This window comes from Panthera uncia, unplaced genomic scaffold (genome assembly GCF_023721935.1).
Source record: "Panthera uncia isolate 11264 unplaced genomic scaffold, Puncia_PCG_1.0 HiC_scaffold_1938, whole genome shotgun sequence".
NCBI lineage: Eukaryota > Metazoa > Chordata > Mammalia > Carnivora > Felidae > Panthera > Panthera uncia.
This window is the reverse complement of record NW_026058622.1, coordinates 1-16,933: the sequence shown is the minus strand read 5'-3', so window position 1 is coordinate 16,933 and position 16,933 is coordinate 1. Positions and strand designations below refer to the sequence as shown.

The 16,933-nt window shown below is 47.3% G+C and overlaps 1 protein-coding gene across 1 annotated transcript; it reads right to left on the bottom strand.

The window, feature by feature from the left end:
- Positions 1-110: 110 nt before the first annotated feature.
- Positions 111-16,734, bottom strand: LOC125917507 (solute carrier family 41 member 3-like; the record flags this gene model as incomplete). The annotated part of the gene is made up of 6 exons (XM_049623685.1): positions 16,132-16,734; positions 10,005-10,149; positions 6,636-6,782; positions 3,869-4,013; positions 2,302-2,381; positions 111-245 (listed from the first exon to the last, which is right to left on the bottom strand). Coding segments are annotated over exons 2-6 (595 nt in total), but the record flags the coding sequence as incomplete, so codon positions are not given.
- Between the last annotated feature and the right edge of the window lie 199 nt (positions 16,735-16,933).

Below are 16,933 nucleotides of genomic sequence, written 5' to 3'. Positions count from 1 at the left end.
GTCAGCACTGGCCTTAGACCTCTGTTGCTACAGACACCAGATTCCACTAATGGCAAATTTTACTTGTTGAAAGAAATGGCCACGTGGCTTCCAGAAGATACCAGACTCACCTGAGGTGCAGAAAGTGGAGCATGGGTTAGGCCAGTATTGTTTCATCCAGAGGGGTAGGACACCAGGTGTGCTCCACATGTGCAGGTAGGTGGAGATCCGGCTGGTCTGAATTGCCACCAGATTGCCACCAACACCTGGGAGGAGAAAAAGAATGTGGTTTCCCCCTTTTTATGCCAGTCTCTCAGTTCTGGCCCTTATTTTAAGTCTACTTCCTCCAGAAGCCTCCCTTGATTGATGTAGCACTTGGTCTCTTTTCCTTCCCTCCCACTTTACAACAGATTTTATTTGGCTGCAAGCAAGGGTAAACTCGACCTTGTGAGTGAAGCGCCAGGGTAGTAACTGTATCACCTTGACAGCTACCTCTTATGGTGAAGGAAATGTGACTGGCAAAGTAGGTTTACAATACAGATTTGTCAAGTAGAGGGAGGGAGGGAGAGTGATGGAAAGGTCTATGGGAGGATATTTTGATAAGGCCCTCAAGGCCGTGGGAAGTGACAGGGATCAGATTACAGACTGGAACATCTGAGAAAATGAAAAGATTTTTTCACCTAAGGTGGAAAGGAGATGGAAGAGAAGGTGGGCAACAGCAGCAAGGGAAGAGGGGATAGCATATGCAACAGGCCTGGGGCTTATGGCTGAGACTCCCAGCTTCCACAGAGAATGGACCATGCCAAGACGACAAAGGCCATGCTGAGCTGTCTTTGCAGGGACAGGATTACAGGCTGACAGAGAAGAGCGCCTGTTCAGGACCATCTTCTTTAGAGAGTGGGCAGGCTGCCTCCATCCTGTTTCCTCAGCCCATTGGGGAATAACCCCTCATTGGGCCAGATGTGCCCCAGTGATCTCCAGAGGTAGAGACCAACAACCCTGGATGCAAAGGTCTGTGGGCAGAGGATGGCTGCAGATCTATTTTGCTCAATCCACATGATTTAAAAATCATGTGGGGAGGAGTGGATTTAAAAATGTAACTCAAATTAATTGTTAGCATTTACATAAATTGCTGGCTTCTCCTAAGAAGTCAGTTCTGGCAACTCTGGACCTCCAAACTTGCCAGGCAGCAACTGGCTGGAGCTAAGCAGGCCCCTCTCCCTCCAAAGCAGGAACACTTTCTGCAGCATGACCTATTCCTTGCTGCTCCTTACTGCCCAGCTATTGTCATACTGGCTGAACTCATTTAACATTCTCATGTTGCCCCACAGTCATCTGAGTTGGTGATATCCAAGGAAATCTTTCCAAGCTTTAGCCTGCCTTAGCAGTTGTTGTCTTCCACATGGCCAACTCCTTGCATGACGGGCAAGCCCTGCCTCTACTGGGACAGACCTGCTGGGTGGCCCACTGATATTCAAGGAATAGTCACCTGTGTTCCCATGGAAATGGGGAGAGGGGGTGCCCAAAGGCCTCCGTAGCCTGTTTCTGCAGCCCCAGAACACCAGGGTCGGGGACCAAGCAAAGTGTGCAAAAAGCTATCACATTTGGTTACCTCCCTGACTGGTCAGTCCCATTTACAGATCCTCATCAGAAGCCAGACACAAACCAAGCTTTGGTTAAAAGAGCCCATAGGATCTAAGCCTAGAAGGGAGATCAATGAAGGGTTGGGTGGAAGACAACAGGGAATGGAGAGGATTCAGGCAAACCTGACAAACACAAGTCCTGTCTGAGTGGCAGCTGATTGTTTCCTCACCCAGAATGTAAACTCAGTATTGTCACAGTCTTGCTTTTGAAGAAGGCAGAAATCTAGATTTTTATGTGCAAAATTCTTAGTTTTAAATGTCATCAATGAATCTAAATTTAAGAAATTAACAAACAAACATACAAACAAACCATGAGAAGCCAACACCCCAGTTCTGAAGGCCACGATCAGGTGGCAGTGAATCCTGGCTTAGATGTGCCTTCAAGGCATGGGATTTAGCTCTGTGGGACAGCTCAAGCCTCTGTGGTGACTGTGAGGAAGAGTGTGAGCTGGTGGAGCAGTGGTCAGGGCTTTCTCCCTGAGGGTCTCCTTCCATATGAGAAAAACCAGCCCGGTAGTCTCTGCCCAGCAGAAACACAGCCATGGCTCAGTTTCCAGATTCTGCCTTTGAGGGCCTGGGGCTGGAGCTCTGAAGTCACTGCTTTTCAGGTCCCACTGCCCAAGCCCTGGGGGCTAACACAGCCCAGGGGTCCCAGGTGATGGTGACTGCCAATACCTACCACATATGATGGGAGTAAATATGGCCATGCCTTGGAATTGCTGTTTAGAAATGGTTTTGTTCAAGATGAGCCCTCCAAAACTGGGGAGAGAGCAGAGGGCAAATGATTAGTTTATCATTTATCATTATTTACCATTAGTTATCCCCTATCCTTGTAGGGGACCTGGTACACCTCTATACAAAATGTCTTATCAGAGGCACCTGGGTGGCTCAGTCGGTTGAGAGTCTGACTTTAGCTCAGGTCGTGATCTCATTATTCTGGAGTTCGAGCCCCACGTCGGGCTATATACTGACAGCTCAGATCCCGGAGCCTGTTTAGGATTTTCTCTCTCTCTCTCTGCCCCTCCCCCAGTCATGCTCGCTGGCCCTCTTTCTCTCTCTCTCTCTCTCTCTCTCACAAAAATAAACAAATATTAAAATAAAAAAATTTTCAAAATGTCTTACCAGTTTCCTTTCTCAGTGTAGCAAACACTTTCCTGACCCCTACACAAAATATCTGATATAGACAGGCTGGTATCCACAGTGTCCTCTCCACCACGCACATGATTCTCCGCCTCTATTCTGAGCCTCAGCTGTTCCAGAAGGCCCATCAGATAATGTTAGCCCATTAAAAACAAGTTACAAACTCTCTGAGGTCACACAGCTGGCTGGACTCTCCCATGTGACAGCTCATATACCACAGCTGAACTGCTACTTTCCTGAGCAGTAAATGGAACCTACATGAGAATCCACTTCTGCTCCTTGTTCTTAGAGATGTCGCAATAAGACCTTGCTCCTACCAGCCCCTGGAGTTTAGCAAAGACTGTCCTGCTCCTACAGTCCTGGCGAGGTTGGATCAGTTTGTAAAAGGAGCCCAGGAGCTTTCTGGAATCAAAGACACCTGGACCACAACCACTTCTCCCTAAGAGTCAACGTTAGGAAAGCACCCCAGAAAGCACTGGGGTGGTGCTCATCCAGGTCTATTAACAGAAAGGGCTCTGGAGAGTGAGGTTCAAGGGTGGAAGACCTGAGCTCAGCTGAAGGCCCAAGGGCCCAGGGGGACGAATCCCTCAGCCCCACTAGGTCACACCAGCAGCCATGCTGTGGAAATGGTATTCACAGAGCCATCACTGTGGGGCCAGGTGAGGGACCCCCTGAAGCCCAAGCAGGGGAACTCTGGCAGCAGGGATGGGGGAGACAGGTGTCCTGCAGTGCCACGAGGGGACAAGAGGTCCTGGCATCAGTGTGTTCATCTGATGTTTCCAGGTTCAGTTCTTCCTGGCTCTGATACTCCTGCAGTGGTAAACAGGACTGCCTCTCAGAATAAATAAGGCCTAAGGTTCTTGGTGAGAGGGAAAGAGATGAAGAACAAAGAGGTATGACTCAACAACCGGCACCGGGACTTAGTGAAGGAGCCCACAGCAATGATTCCCTCCAACCATGATCAGCCAGAAAATGATTTAAACCCACATGATTTACATCCTCACCCCGGAGGCTTGGTGGCCTCAGGCCACTCTCCCTGTCTGCAGAGGCCAGACAGGGGTGGCATGGAGAGCAAAGGGGTGGTGGCAGCCCTCACTCATGCGCACCTGCTGATGACCATCGCTAGAATGATTGGGAACCACCCGAACTTCAGGATCCTCATGATGGGCGGGTTCTGCTTGACAATGAGGACCCACAAGGGGATCAGGGCCGTGAAGCTGATACAGACCAGCAGCGACAGGTATCGATTATCTGGGAGGAGAGAGAGAGAGAGAGACAGACAGACAGACAGACAGACAGACAGTGTGAGTGCCAGGGCACATGAGCATGGACTGTGGGGCCACAGTCTGGGCTGCAATGATTAAAGGTGGGCTTGGAGCTGAGGAGATGCTTCTGTCTCTGGCAGTTTAGGGTGGACAACCTACCATACTTCTAAAGATTTTGTCCATCTTATTAAGCAACTGGAAAAGCTCCTCTTTATCCTCAATTCCTGTCACAAGCCCCTTTACTTCTCTTTTTTGCTATTTTCCTGACATACATAACCTCTCCCATCTCCTTCCATCTCAACCTTATTATTATTATTATTAATGGTTACATCTATGGGATTGTGTCCACAGGCCAGCACTGTGCCCAGCACCTTCTGAGCACAAACTCATGTCATGTTCTCCATTCCCCCTCAGATGGGCATAGGAGAGACTACAGCATGAAGAGGTGGCCCACCAGCACCCGAGCCAGCATACAGACATCAGGGCTACAGTCAGAGTTGGTTAATGATGCCAATCTGCTCCTGCTGTGGCCAGCCTAAGGTGGCCTCCCCAGCATCTATGGGTCCCTCAGGGCTCAGACCACACCCAGCTTTGCAGCTACTTATGCCCCTGTGTCATCTTCTCTGCTGGTTGGAGCCAGCAGAACTCTGACAGTTCTGGGACACCTGATTGTTCCTGGAGCCAGGTCAGGGCCCCACATACCACCATTCTCACTCACTCCCTTCTTCCCTTATATTTTGTGTGTCACCTTCCCAATCACTCCAAACAAGACACCAGCTTTCTCTAGAGCTATCCTCTCACCCCCAGCCCCACCTCTAAAGGACAGGCTCAGGTGGTGCACAGTCCTCTGCCAAGTGGACCCCAGCACGCAGAGGTGTGCAGGTAGGTCTGTGCCCCACATCCCATTTCTCTGAGCAGCATCATTAGGAGGACCCCTCCCCTCTTGTCTTTCTCTGCACTAAACAATCATGGTTCATTCCTCTGCCATAGGGAGGCCCATCTCCTTGGGCAGCTACATGGAAGCACAGGCCACAGGTGCTCAACTTGGACTACAGACAAAGTAACTCATCATGGAAGGGGCCAGCCTCTTTGCCATCCCAGGAGGTGGGAGACAGGCCCAGGAAGCTCTAAGCAAGTCTCAAAAGCTCTAGGAAGCAGCAGCCTACAGGAGTGCTGCTTTTAGGACATTTTTTCAGTCTGATTTTTCTAGAATGATTCAGGAGCCCTGGCAGAGGCTCCACTTCATATTTTCCACCACCATGATGAATACTTCCCCCACACATGGCTTGTCTTCCCAACTACATTGACAGGTGACACAGTCAACAGCTCATTCTTCATCAGTGAAGATTTATCTCATATGTGCCAGGCCCAGTGAACCTGTAAGTGCACCCAAGATAAATTCACAGTCTAATCTGAGGGTCGGACAACCCAACGATGATTCAACAGCTACTAAGTCATGTGTTGCAACATGCACAGTAGGGCAGAGAAGAAGGGTCTGGAAACACCAGTGACCCAAATTTGTTTTATAAGTAAAACTCGATTAACCAACCCACACACAAGTCTTGTTTTAAATTCACTATGGTTTAAAGATAAAATTAGGTTATCTTATCATTAGATCTTCATTGCCACTTACAGGAACTTTGAGGATCTCCCAATCATCAAACAGTATTGGTGGCAGGCAGTTCCTGGGGTGACAAGGAGCTGGTCCCAGAGCTGAGAGGGAGAGGGTCTCAATGCCCAGACACACTAAATCACAGGTATTCTGTCAGTCTGCTTCAGCTGCCAGCATGTAAGCACTGGGTGATTTCTCTTGCTCCGGAGTCTGAGTTCCCACAGGGCAATGATAAGCCAGAGCTTCACTGTGTCTGTGCCTGTGTCTAGGTATTTCCTCCAAATAAGTGTCACCACATTCCCCACTGCTGTCCACCATCTTCTTCACTGCCCACTCCACTCACTGATGCCACCTGCCCCCAGGTACTTGGGGTTATGACCATGCACAGAATCAACACTTACTAGATCCAAACAACTGTGGGCAGCCAGCTTAGGTGGAAAGCAAAAACTGTGATGCTCAGAGGGGAGTAGTCAGCAGGTTAGGACTGCTGGGGAAGGGAGATGCTACCTGTCCACAATGCCCAGGGCAGAACATGTTCAGTGTGCCCCCAGGGCAGATCTAGGGAGACCCCTGGTGGAGTCAGAGCCTCTGGCCACAAGGGTCTGTCATACAAGAGGTGTGAACGCCTTCCTTAGCTGATGACCAGGGCACTGGCCACCTTCTGAGGAGACCTGGGCTTTTCCTGCCTCACACCAGCAGGGAGAGCATATGCTGCTGCCCATGGCTATGACATGCCTCCTTGGGAGTCCCTTCCCAGCTGGTTTGTACATGGCCGGTGTGACACATGCCTTACCCATGGAGGGTCTGTTAACCCTCCTATGAGGGCGCACTGAAGTGGCCAGGCCATCCTCTGGCCCTCCCTGGTCTCCTTGCATACCCCTGCCCTAAGGTGGAGACTGAACTTATCTGCTGACCTGAGTGGATGGGAGAGCTTGCTGTTTGCCGACATTGGACCCAGCCTTGTTCGTGTGCCCCACCTCAAGGGGTACCTCTTACCTTTGTGTTTATAGAAGAAGCTGCTAACAAAGGCCAGGATGGACAACGTGATGAGGTCTCCCAGGCTGGCAGCAATGGGCGTGGCAATGTTGTCTGGATTGACCCCAAGCTTCCGAGCACCAATTACTATGCAGACCATCAGCATTCCTGCAGGGAGGTGGCAGAAGAAACTCAAAGCACAGGATGAGAAAGTGGTCAGGAGGCTGCTCAGTAACTTGCTTCTATCCACACAGCCCTCCCCTGGAGCCAGGCTGCCCTAACACTCAGTTTCCCCACTATGCTGAAGCCTGAGAAGGCTGCAGTAGGGTGGACCCTGCGACTTGCGGGCGTGGTGTTAAGCAGCCTGCAAGCTTTGATGATACACTCAAACCCATGGGGGAGACAGCAGGGAGGTGGTTCCTAGGCTCCCAAACCAGAAACTACAGATGTGAAACTCACAGCTGCTCCCTGACAGGAAGAGGACTCCAAAACCACTCTGAGCAATAGAGCCCCAGGGGCAGAGCACAGCCTCTTGTGTCTGTCAGGGTCCCTGGGGACACAGGTGCCCCAGTGGGATTAGCCACGTGAGAGGTTTGTTAGGGACAAAGCCTGTGAGGGGGAATGGGGGGCCACAGGGGTGTTGGGAGAGCCACGAGATGGCATGTAGGCCACCCGCAGTGGGAGACAGGAAGGCAGGCAGGGGAAGCACATGCAGACTACAGCACAGCATTGTCAGTGGGTCCACATCTCTGGGGAACAGGCCCATTTCAGGATCCTGGCAGGGCCACCACTGGGCGAAGGCAGCAGGTAACATCTAACAGCGGGGAGTGGGGGTAAATTTTTGGGTATAGCACTGGAAACCCAAGAGACACATTCTCGTGGCCTCTATACCTTCCTGGGTCCTATTTTGTGTTCTGACTCTGTGTTCTGAGATGACTGATACATGCAATCTTCCAGCCCTCATCTACTGCCTAGGACTTAATCCAACAGCATTGGGGGCTCCCGGGTGGCTCAGTCAGTTAAGCATCCAACTCTTGGTTTTGACTCAGGTCGTGATCTCATGGTTTGTGGGGTCGAGCCCCATGTCAGGCTCTGTGATGACAGCATGGAACCTGCCTGGGATTCTCTCTCTTTCTCCCTCTCCCTCTACCCCTCCCCTGCTTAAGCTTGTACCACTCACTCTTTCTTTCTCTCAAAATAAATAAATAAACATTTTTTAAAAAGACCCATTTTATCTTGGCTCTTGGTGTTTTAATACTTTACTCACTACTCTGTAACTCTAAATATAATTAGAATTATCACCTCAAGGCCTACTAACACTGCTGCCACTGGCCACAGTTTGTGCCCTATTTTGTGACCAGGTCATAGCTACTTTATCTCTTTTGAAATGCCAGTTCTAAGTGAGGTTGAGTCTGTGTGGCTGGTGGTCTGGTGAAAAACAGGGACTACATAGAAACCACCAGTTTGAGAGCACTTATTAAAAACCACCACCACCACCTGGCTTTACAGCAGTCATGCTGAGGTCACACTATGAGCCACCAGCCATGCTCCTCAACTTCTACACATCTTTGGACAACCCAGTTTATGTCCATGCTGCTGAGCTTCACCCCTCATCTATGCTTCACTTTCCTCATCTGGAAAATGGGGAGCTAGGAATGGCATTCTCTACAAGACTCCACAGGAACAGGGCTGGCCTCTGGAATCATCGGATTGTGTTGTTTTCAGAGACTTCATATCAAGTATCTCTTGGGCTCTATTTCTCCACAAGGTGTGGCATACTCATTCTTCTCTTCCCTTGGACAGACTGAGTGATGGCACCCTAGCCCCTGCCCCATTTGCAGAGGCATAGGTACATGACCAGGAGCCGTCTGCCCAGGGAAGTGCAGTTTATGAATTTGCTCCTGGGTTTCTGCACTCTTACCCTCCATCCTGATTATATACACTAGCACAGGAAGGAAGAGAAACCAATAAATAACCCGCCACATTATCCTTACAGAGAGCTGAGCTCAAAGGTGTTTCATGAGCAGATGAAGAACAGAAGAGTAAATGCAAATCCAATTCCCAGTTAGCACTTATTCTTTCTTATATGTGCACATTGTTTGCGAGAGACACTCAGACATGCAGTCCAGAAGAGAACCAAAATGAAGTCCGCTCATTCAGCAAACATTTGGCAGCTGGTAATATGCCTATTTTAGGTGTTGAAAATAGCCATCAGGCTCTGGGCTCATACAGTAAATGCTTGTTGGGTGGAGGGACAGACAGCACACAAGTAAGTGAACAAGCATTTGAAGTAAAAAAAAGGACATGAAAATGAAGCAGGACTATGAATGGGGGTGTGATGCTAGAGAGCTGATCAGAGAGGCTTCAAAAAGGAGACACTTGCACTTAGCTGAAATCTGCTATGTGCTTGCATACTGATGTCTCACCCCAAACCAGAACATACACATCACAAAACAGTACAGTTACTCACCAGTGCATCCCCTCCACTGCATCAGTGCCTGGCACACAGTAGACACTCAGTAAGTACTGAGTAAGGAGTGAATGGGGGGACATTCTATGGTAATTGCACGGCAACTGTGGTTGCCCCTGAAATGGGTGAGCTCCCTGAAAACAGGGTTGTTTGTCACTCCTTGTGTGTTCCGCCTTCTGCAGACATGGAGGAAGCATCTGATGTGTGTGTGACAGGCAGTGTGACAGGAGTAGAATAGGAGAAGCCCTATTCTAACAGGGCACCTCTCTGAGGAGCTGACATTCTAGCAAAGGGGTGAGACAGAAAAGAATGAAGAAAATGAAGTGAACAATTGCAGATGTTTATAAGTGCTCAATAAGGAAAACAGGTGCAGAGTGCAGAAGAGCATGTCAGCAGAAGAAGGACGGAGGGCAGAACTTGAGTGAGTCAGAAAAGACCTCTCTGCAGAGATGAAATTGAGGCTAATGCTAGAGTCTTGCTCCCTACAGGACTGCAGATGCCAGAATCTTCCACAGGCCCATTCGCAAGCTGTGCTCAAGTAACATTTAAAGACTGACTGACTGAATGAGTGAATGAATGGATGGAGAATGGATGAACAGATGAATGTGTCCACTGAGCAAAAGCCAGTTCTCTGAACAAGCAGAGGGAAGAGAAATGGAGTCAGCAGCTCACTCCTGCGCACATACATTGCCTAGGAAAGGACTCATTGTCCTCCTTGCCCATCCATAAGGTAGGGCCTGGAGATTTAACTAACAGGCTCTCCCCCACCCTCTGGCAGGACATGTGAGGCCCCACCATTAGTACACCCATCTTCCACATCTCAAGGAACTGAAACACAAAGAGTTGAGAGTAGAGTACTGAGGAATGGAGGACAGAGAGAGCTAGGAGGGGGTGGTAACTGGGGTGGGGGCACAGCTCACCTAAGGCAAATGCAGCGAAAAAGGCGGTGATGACACTGCTGGCACACAGCAACTCCACCTTCACAAAGTCCAACTCCTCCCTAGACATAGCACCCAGAAGCAGGGCGGCCACAGCAGCCAGGAACCCCACAACGGTGGCCTGCACCTGTCAGGGCAGAAATCAGAAACATGAGGAAAGGTGTCTCTGACCATCAATGTTCCTCCCTGCCTTTGCCTCTGCCTCCTCTCTGACCTTGAGGTCACCCAACCTCCTTTCCTCACCCTAAAATTTGCCAACAGCCCCTCCAACCTGGAAAAAACAAACACCTTGCTTCAATCCAACTCCCTTGAAAACTATTGTTTTCTTGTTCTGGAACTTGTTTGATGCCATTTTCCATCACAAAATCTTCACCTCCTACTCAGCCCTTGGCCAAGGGCCACCAGTCTCTTGCTCATGACTCCTCTCACTGGTCTGGGCAAAAGTGCTCTGTAACCCCCAGCTGCTCAGACAAGCAACTTCTCCTGCAATGTGGAAACTCCATGATCCACAGCTACGCCTTGGAAGTCTCTGTGCACACTCTGTCTCTCTCCCAGACTTACCTTCCTTGGCAATTGCCCTTCATGCTGGTGGCCCTCTTTCTCTCCATTCTCCCCCATCCCGGCTGCAATTCCCATCTCATCTCAGTGGCGTCACACCTCTGCTGCTCATGCAGGCCAGTACCATGAGGTGCCCAGATCTCAGTATCAATACTGGCATGTTATCAGTACAGTTGACCCTTGACCAACACTGGCATTAGGGGCACCGACACTGTGTAAAGTTGAAAATCTGTGTATAACTTGTCACTCCCTCAAAACTTCACTACTAACAGCCTACTGCTGATCAGAAGCGTTACCCGTAACACAAATTTGATTCACACATATTTTGTATGCTATATTATATATTGTATTCTCATAATAAAGTAAACTAGAGAAAAGAAAATTAAGAACATCATAAGGAATCATACATTTACAGTACTGTATTTATGAAAACAAATCTGCCTATAAGTGGACCCATGCAGTTCAAACCCATATTGTTCAAGGATCAACTGTAATTCAAATGTCTCAATGGAAACATGCTGTATTATTAAAGAAGACTAAAAACACAAAGAACTCTACCATATATATGGATGAAAATGTTCCCCAAGTTAACCCACGTGATTCCAGTGAAAGTCCCAACAAGACTTTTCATGGCACTTGACAATTTATCTTAAGTTCCACAAAGATGAGTAGATGTGCAAGAACAGCCAAGACACCTTGAGAAAAAAGATCAAGAGGGAGTTTGGCACATTCATTATCAATATTTAGTTTTAAGGCTACTGTAATTAAAATAGGGTGGTACTGGCACAAAAATAGACAAATAGATCAGCAGGACAGACTGGAGTCCAGGAACACCATCAAGAATAGATGAAAATTTATATATGGAAATTTAATATGATAAAGGTGGCATTTCTAATCAGTATGGAATGGATGGGTACTGAATAAACGGGGTAAGGAAAAGTGGATATCTAGGGGAAAAAAAAGGATTCCTACATTATACCATTCATACACACACCCCACTAAACATAAAACCTAATGTATGAAAAGAAAAAATATAGGATAATGTGTTTCAGATTTTGGATTAGAGAAATACTCCTTCTGAAGATGTGTAAAATCTCTGAGGAAAAATGAAATAAGCTGTATATAAATCCAAGTATGACTTCTATGTGATACCACAAACTTCAAAGACAGAAACTGAGCAGGAGAAAATATCTCCATTTATAAGTAATAAAGGGTTAGTGATCAAAATCATGAAGTCCATTTTACAAAGCAATGCCAACTTTTGGTTTTTTAATGTTTATTTATTTTTAAAGGGGAGAGAGACAGAACATGAGTGGGAGAAGAGCAGAGAGAGAGGGAGACACAGAATCTGAAGCAGGCTCCAGGCTCTGAGCTGTCAGCACAGAGCCTGATGTGGGGCTTGAACTCAATGAACTGCAAGATCATGACCTGAGCCAAAGTCAGATGTTTAACAGACTCAGCCACCCAGGCACCCCAAGCAACGCCAACTTTTTTTTTAAATTTTTTTTTAACGTTTATTTATTTTTGAGAGAGAGACAGAGCATGAACGGGGGAGGGTCAGAGAGAGGGAGACACAGAATCTGAAACAGGCTCCAGGCTCTGAGCTGTCAGCACAGAGCCCGACGTGGGGCTCGAACTCACGGACTGCGAGATCACGGCCGAAGTCGGCCGCTTAACGGACTGAGCCACCCAGGCACCCAGACGCCAACTTTTTAAAAAAGACAACCCAACAGAAAAATGTACAAGGAGTATAAATTGACAAGATACAGAAAAGGAAATACAAATGGCTAAAAAGCAAACAAAAATGTGACCAGCTTCCCAAGTAATAGGAAAAAAAATTTAATCCCAATTTGAAAGTAGGTATCTTATTTCTTTGTAATTGATGTTGGTGTTCCTCTATGAAAAGGTCAGTGCCCTCTCAGTTTTGGCGGGGGTGGGTGGGGAACTTAGCAGGTGCTAAGCCCTTGTCTGTGCTTATCCAATTAATGAATCAATCAATGAGTGCATGGGTACACTATATTTATCCCCCAGACTAGGTAAAATTAAAATTTAAAAGGTTTAGGGGCACCTGGGTGGCTTAGTTGGTTAAGCATCTGACTCTTGCTTTCAGCTCAGTTCATGATCTCAAGGTTCATGGGTTTGAGTCCTGCAGTGGGCTCTGTGCCATCTATGCGGAGCCTGCTTGGGATTCTTTCTCTCCCTCCCTCCCTGCCTCTCCCCTGCTCTCTCTCTCTCCCTCAGAAATAAACATTAAATAAATTTTTAAAAATCTAAAAGGTTGATAATATAAAATACACATTGACAAATAATGTGGGAAAATGGTTCTCTTACATATAGATGGTGGTAAAATTGGTACAGGAATTCTGGGAGGAAACTTGGCTACAATTTACCCATACACCTTATGATCTAGCATTTTCTCAGTACAACATTTGCACATATGAACGAAGAACCACGTAATAATGACAATAATGACTGGAGCTGACATTTCCCAAGTGCTATCTGCTATTCTAAGTGATTTTCATTCATTAAGTCATTCTTAAAAGTACAAGTTACAGAATTATATGTACAGCATAATACTTTTTGTGCTTAAAAAAAAAAAACACAGAAAGACAGGGACACCTGGCTGGCTCAGCTGGAAGAGCATGTGACTCTTGACTTTGGGGTCGTGAGTTTAAGCCCCAGGATGGGTGTAGATATTACTTAAATAAAACAATATTTAAAAAAACACAGGAAGTCATAGCATATATTATCTATGGCCACATACACCTATATGGCAAATACAAAGTAGTTTAGAAGAATACTTTCAATGCTGGTGAGGTTATGGAGAAGCTAATAATTAAAACATTAACACTGGTGCTATTACTTAATACTAAGCACTGAAATATTTTATAATCCTTTTTGGAAAAATCTAGATCTTTAAATTGCTTATACCTTGTGAACTTGTGGGAAGTTATCTTCAGAAATTCGTGCAAAAAGAGAACAATGTCATTGTGGTGTAATTTATTGAGCAGAAGCCTACAAACAATTTTATGTGCACCTATGTGATGAAGGTCGAATGAGGTGGGATAGGGCTGAATTTGGACAGTTTGCAATAGCCCTGCTGGACCAGCTCTTAGTGGCTGCACTTCAGTCTTACTAGTTGAGTTCCTGGGCCCCACCAGTTGTTAAAAATCACTCTTGGGTATATTTTAAATATTACTGTCGGGTGTATTTGTGATAGAATATGAAGTTACTAGAAGTTCAATTATGAAATTTATTGGACCATGTGTGACTCAATGTTAAGCTCCTTAACAAACAGAAGAGACAAACTTATATCCATGCTATGAACCAGAATGTGCCAAGCCAGTGTCTGGCCCAGGTCAGGACTTAATGAATGTTGGTTGAGAATCGATCATGTGGAAATGTGCATACATATGGACAAGGATTTGTATAAATTTTTTTTTTAACGTTTATTTTATTTTTGAGACAGAGAGAGACACAGAGCGTGAACAGGGGAGGGGCAGAGAGAGAGGGAGACACAGAATCCGAAACAGGCTCCAGGCTCCGAGCTGTCAGCACAGAGCCTGACGCGGGGCTCGAACTCACAGACCGTGAGATCATGACCTGAGCCGAAGTCGGACGCTTAACCGACCGAGCCACCCAGGCGCCCCAAGGATTTGGAACCTTGTAGCTCAGGCACTTATTACCTGCCCCTTGCCAGCCTCTCTGTTAAGGGTATCACGAGCATCTCATTTAATCTCCAAAGCTCTTCAGCCATAGGCCATGGTCCCGGCACAGGTGACTCGGCTCAAGTGGAGAAGGCAGACATCTACACACAGAATTGCAACCAGGTCAGCTGCAGCTGCATGTGCAAGGCCCCAAAGAGTACCTGGTGTCGGGCTGGAACTGAGACCTGATTGGAACTTCATTGCCGGAAGAACAAGAAGAGACAGGACATTCCAAGGAGAGGCAACCACACACACAAAGGCAGCAGGTGTGGGGGACATGAAGCTGTGGAAGGGACAGGACCAGACCAGGAGTACCTTTGGGCCAGGCCTACACTTTGACAAGTAGAACCAACAAAGGAGCTTCAGGAGGAGGCAGTTTGATCAGCTCTAGGATTTAGAAAAGGTCACTCAGGTGTCCAAGCAGAGGGGAGCCAGAGGGGAAGGAACCTGGGGCAATGAAGAGGTTTGATGTCAGTGATGCAGGAGACCAAGAGGCCAAGGCAAGGAAGAAAAGAAGCAGGGCTGGATTCAAGTACAGCTCAGAGGCAGACTCTTCCGCGAGTGGTCATAAGGTTGAGGAGCAGAGATGCTGAGAGAGACTCGGTCTCAGGCTTGATTAATGGGAAGACTCCTCACTAGGCACAGCTACTATGATTGGGAGTTTACCACATGTGGCCAGGTGCCATGGCCTTACATGATTGAAACCTCACAACAGACCATCTTACAGATAAGGTGAGGTGATTTGCCCAAGGGTCTACCCCCAAAATGAACTTTCAACCATCAAACTCTTAGGGATTGGGGACTTCACAAGAGGTAAGTGTGAGGAGATAAGGTGATGACGCCAGATCTGGCTAAGGTGTTTCAGGGATGCTTCGGGGAGGGGCAGGTGGAGATGCCCCGTAGACAGCCAGAAACAGTGGCTCTAGAACCCAGGTGAGAGGTAAAGTGGATATCCACCTACTCTGATGGACAGGGAGATATAGCTAAGCAAGTCTTGTGTGGTCTGCCCAAGGCCAACCTGTTGATAAATGACAGCCTTAACACCAGCCTGTCTGATCTTAGAGTCCAGGTGCTTTGTGCAGCCTCAGGCTGCCCCCAGCCAAAGAAGCCCAGAAGGTTCTGGATCAAACTACTTCCTCTCTTGTCCTGAGCCAATCTCTTCCCAGTCTCCCCCTGCCCTAGGCTTCCTGATTTTGTAATACTCTGAGACTCCTCAGATAAAAACTTAGCCCAACTAGGGTCTATTAGAAGGAGGTTCAAGTTTGAACAAGCATGAAACATTTAAGGGACAAAGGTGTGGGGGTTGGAGGATATCCTGCAAAAGCTGAGAAGGCACAGGCTGAGAGGCAGGAGTGGGGCCAAGGAGGAACTTCCAGACAGGAAGAATCTCCAGAAACTATAAGCAGGATCATATGCACGAGGCAGTCAGAGGGTACACCAATTAGGATGTCAGTGACTTTGGCAAGCACAGCTTAAGTCAAGACAGTGGGAAGAGAAGGCAGTTAGCCCTGTCTATGCTATGAGAAACAGGAGTAAGTAAGTATAGGCGAATCTTTCAATAAGTCTGTCTTGGAAAGAAGGAGGTAGAGAAGCTGGAGCGAACTTGGGTTCCAAGAAGAGGCATCTACACTCCAGTGCCAGTGCCTGTAGTTGGGCTGATCCTCCAGCTGCCATATGAGTGTGGTATGGTGGTTACAGAATGGACGAGGGGCCCATTCCCAAAGCTCAGTCTGGAGTACAGGGACAAGGGCTCACTTAGTCTTTGCTCTTCCTACCTGGAGCAGGCCTGACTGCAGATTCAAAGCAGGAAGGAGATTCATCAAATGGACAAAGGGGAGAGTCACCTGAATGAGGGCGAGGTTACTGCTGATAACTCTGTGCTGCTCTTGGGTGTCATCAATTTGTCCAGTGTTGGCCTAGGATGAAAAGAAAAGGGCAAAGGGTAAGTCTGGCTGGTCAAAAAGCCACGTGAAGCCTTCCTGGAAAAGGCAATCTCTCAGGAGAGAAATCAGCAAATACCATTTCATTAACACCAGAACAAATTATTCTGCCCAACTTTCAAAACTGATGTGGGATGGGAAGGTAAGAAACAAATCCCTTTGAGAATAAGATGGTGTCATGAACCATCTCTCCCATACTCGAGTATTCAAGCACACACAGAGGTAAGCGTCACCAACAATTTCAGAGCCACCTCTCAAACTCATCCATGGGCAGCAGGGGGAGGACCCCTGCTGAGAAGCTGGTTTGCATCCTCAGCTAGGTCTTCAGCCATGTTCTCCTCAGCACCTGCAATCCCTTTTCCCACTAACAGCAAGTCACATCTCAGCTGACCACTAACCTCCTCAATCTCACTTCTGCAAATCATCCCATTTAAGAAACGTTTAAGTCCTTCTTAGGATAAAAAAACATGATCAGAAATACAATTTTCTCCTTTAAAAAATGGTAGTCAGCTTCTAATTTCATAGCATTTTACTGCAAAATTCAAGATGTAGATAAGAAAAGGTTTCAAGCAAATATACTTTTCTAGCTCCTTTGTAATTAGTTCATTATGTTCCTGAACTCCAAAGAAAAAATAAAATTACTTTTCATTTTCAAATAAGGGGAGGCTTTTCTTTTCAGCATGATGGAAACCTCAGGTGTAGCACA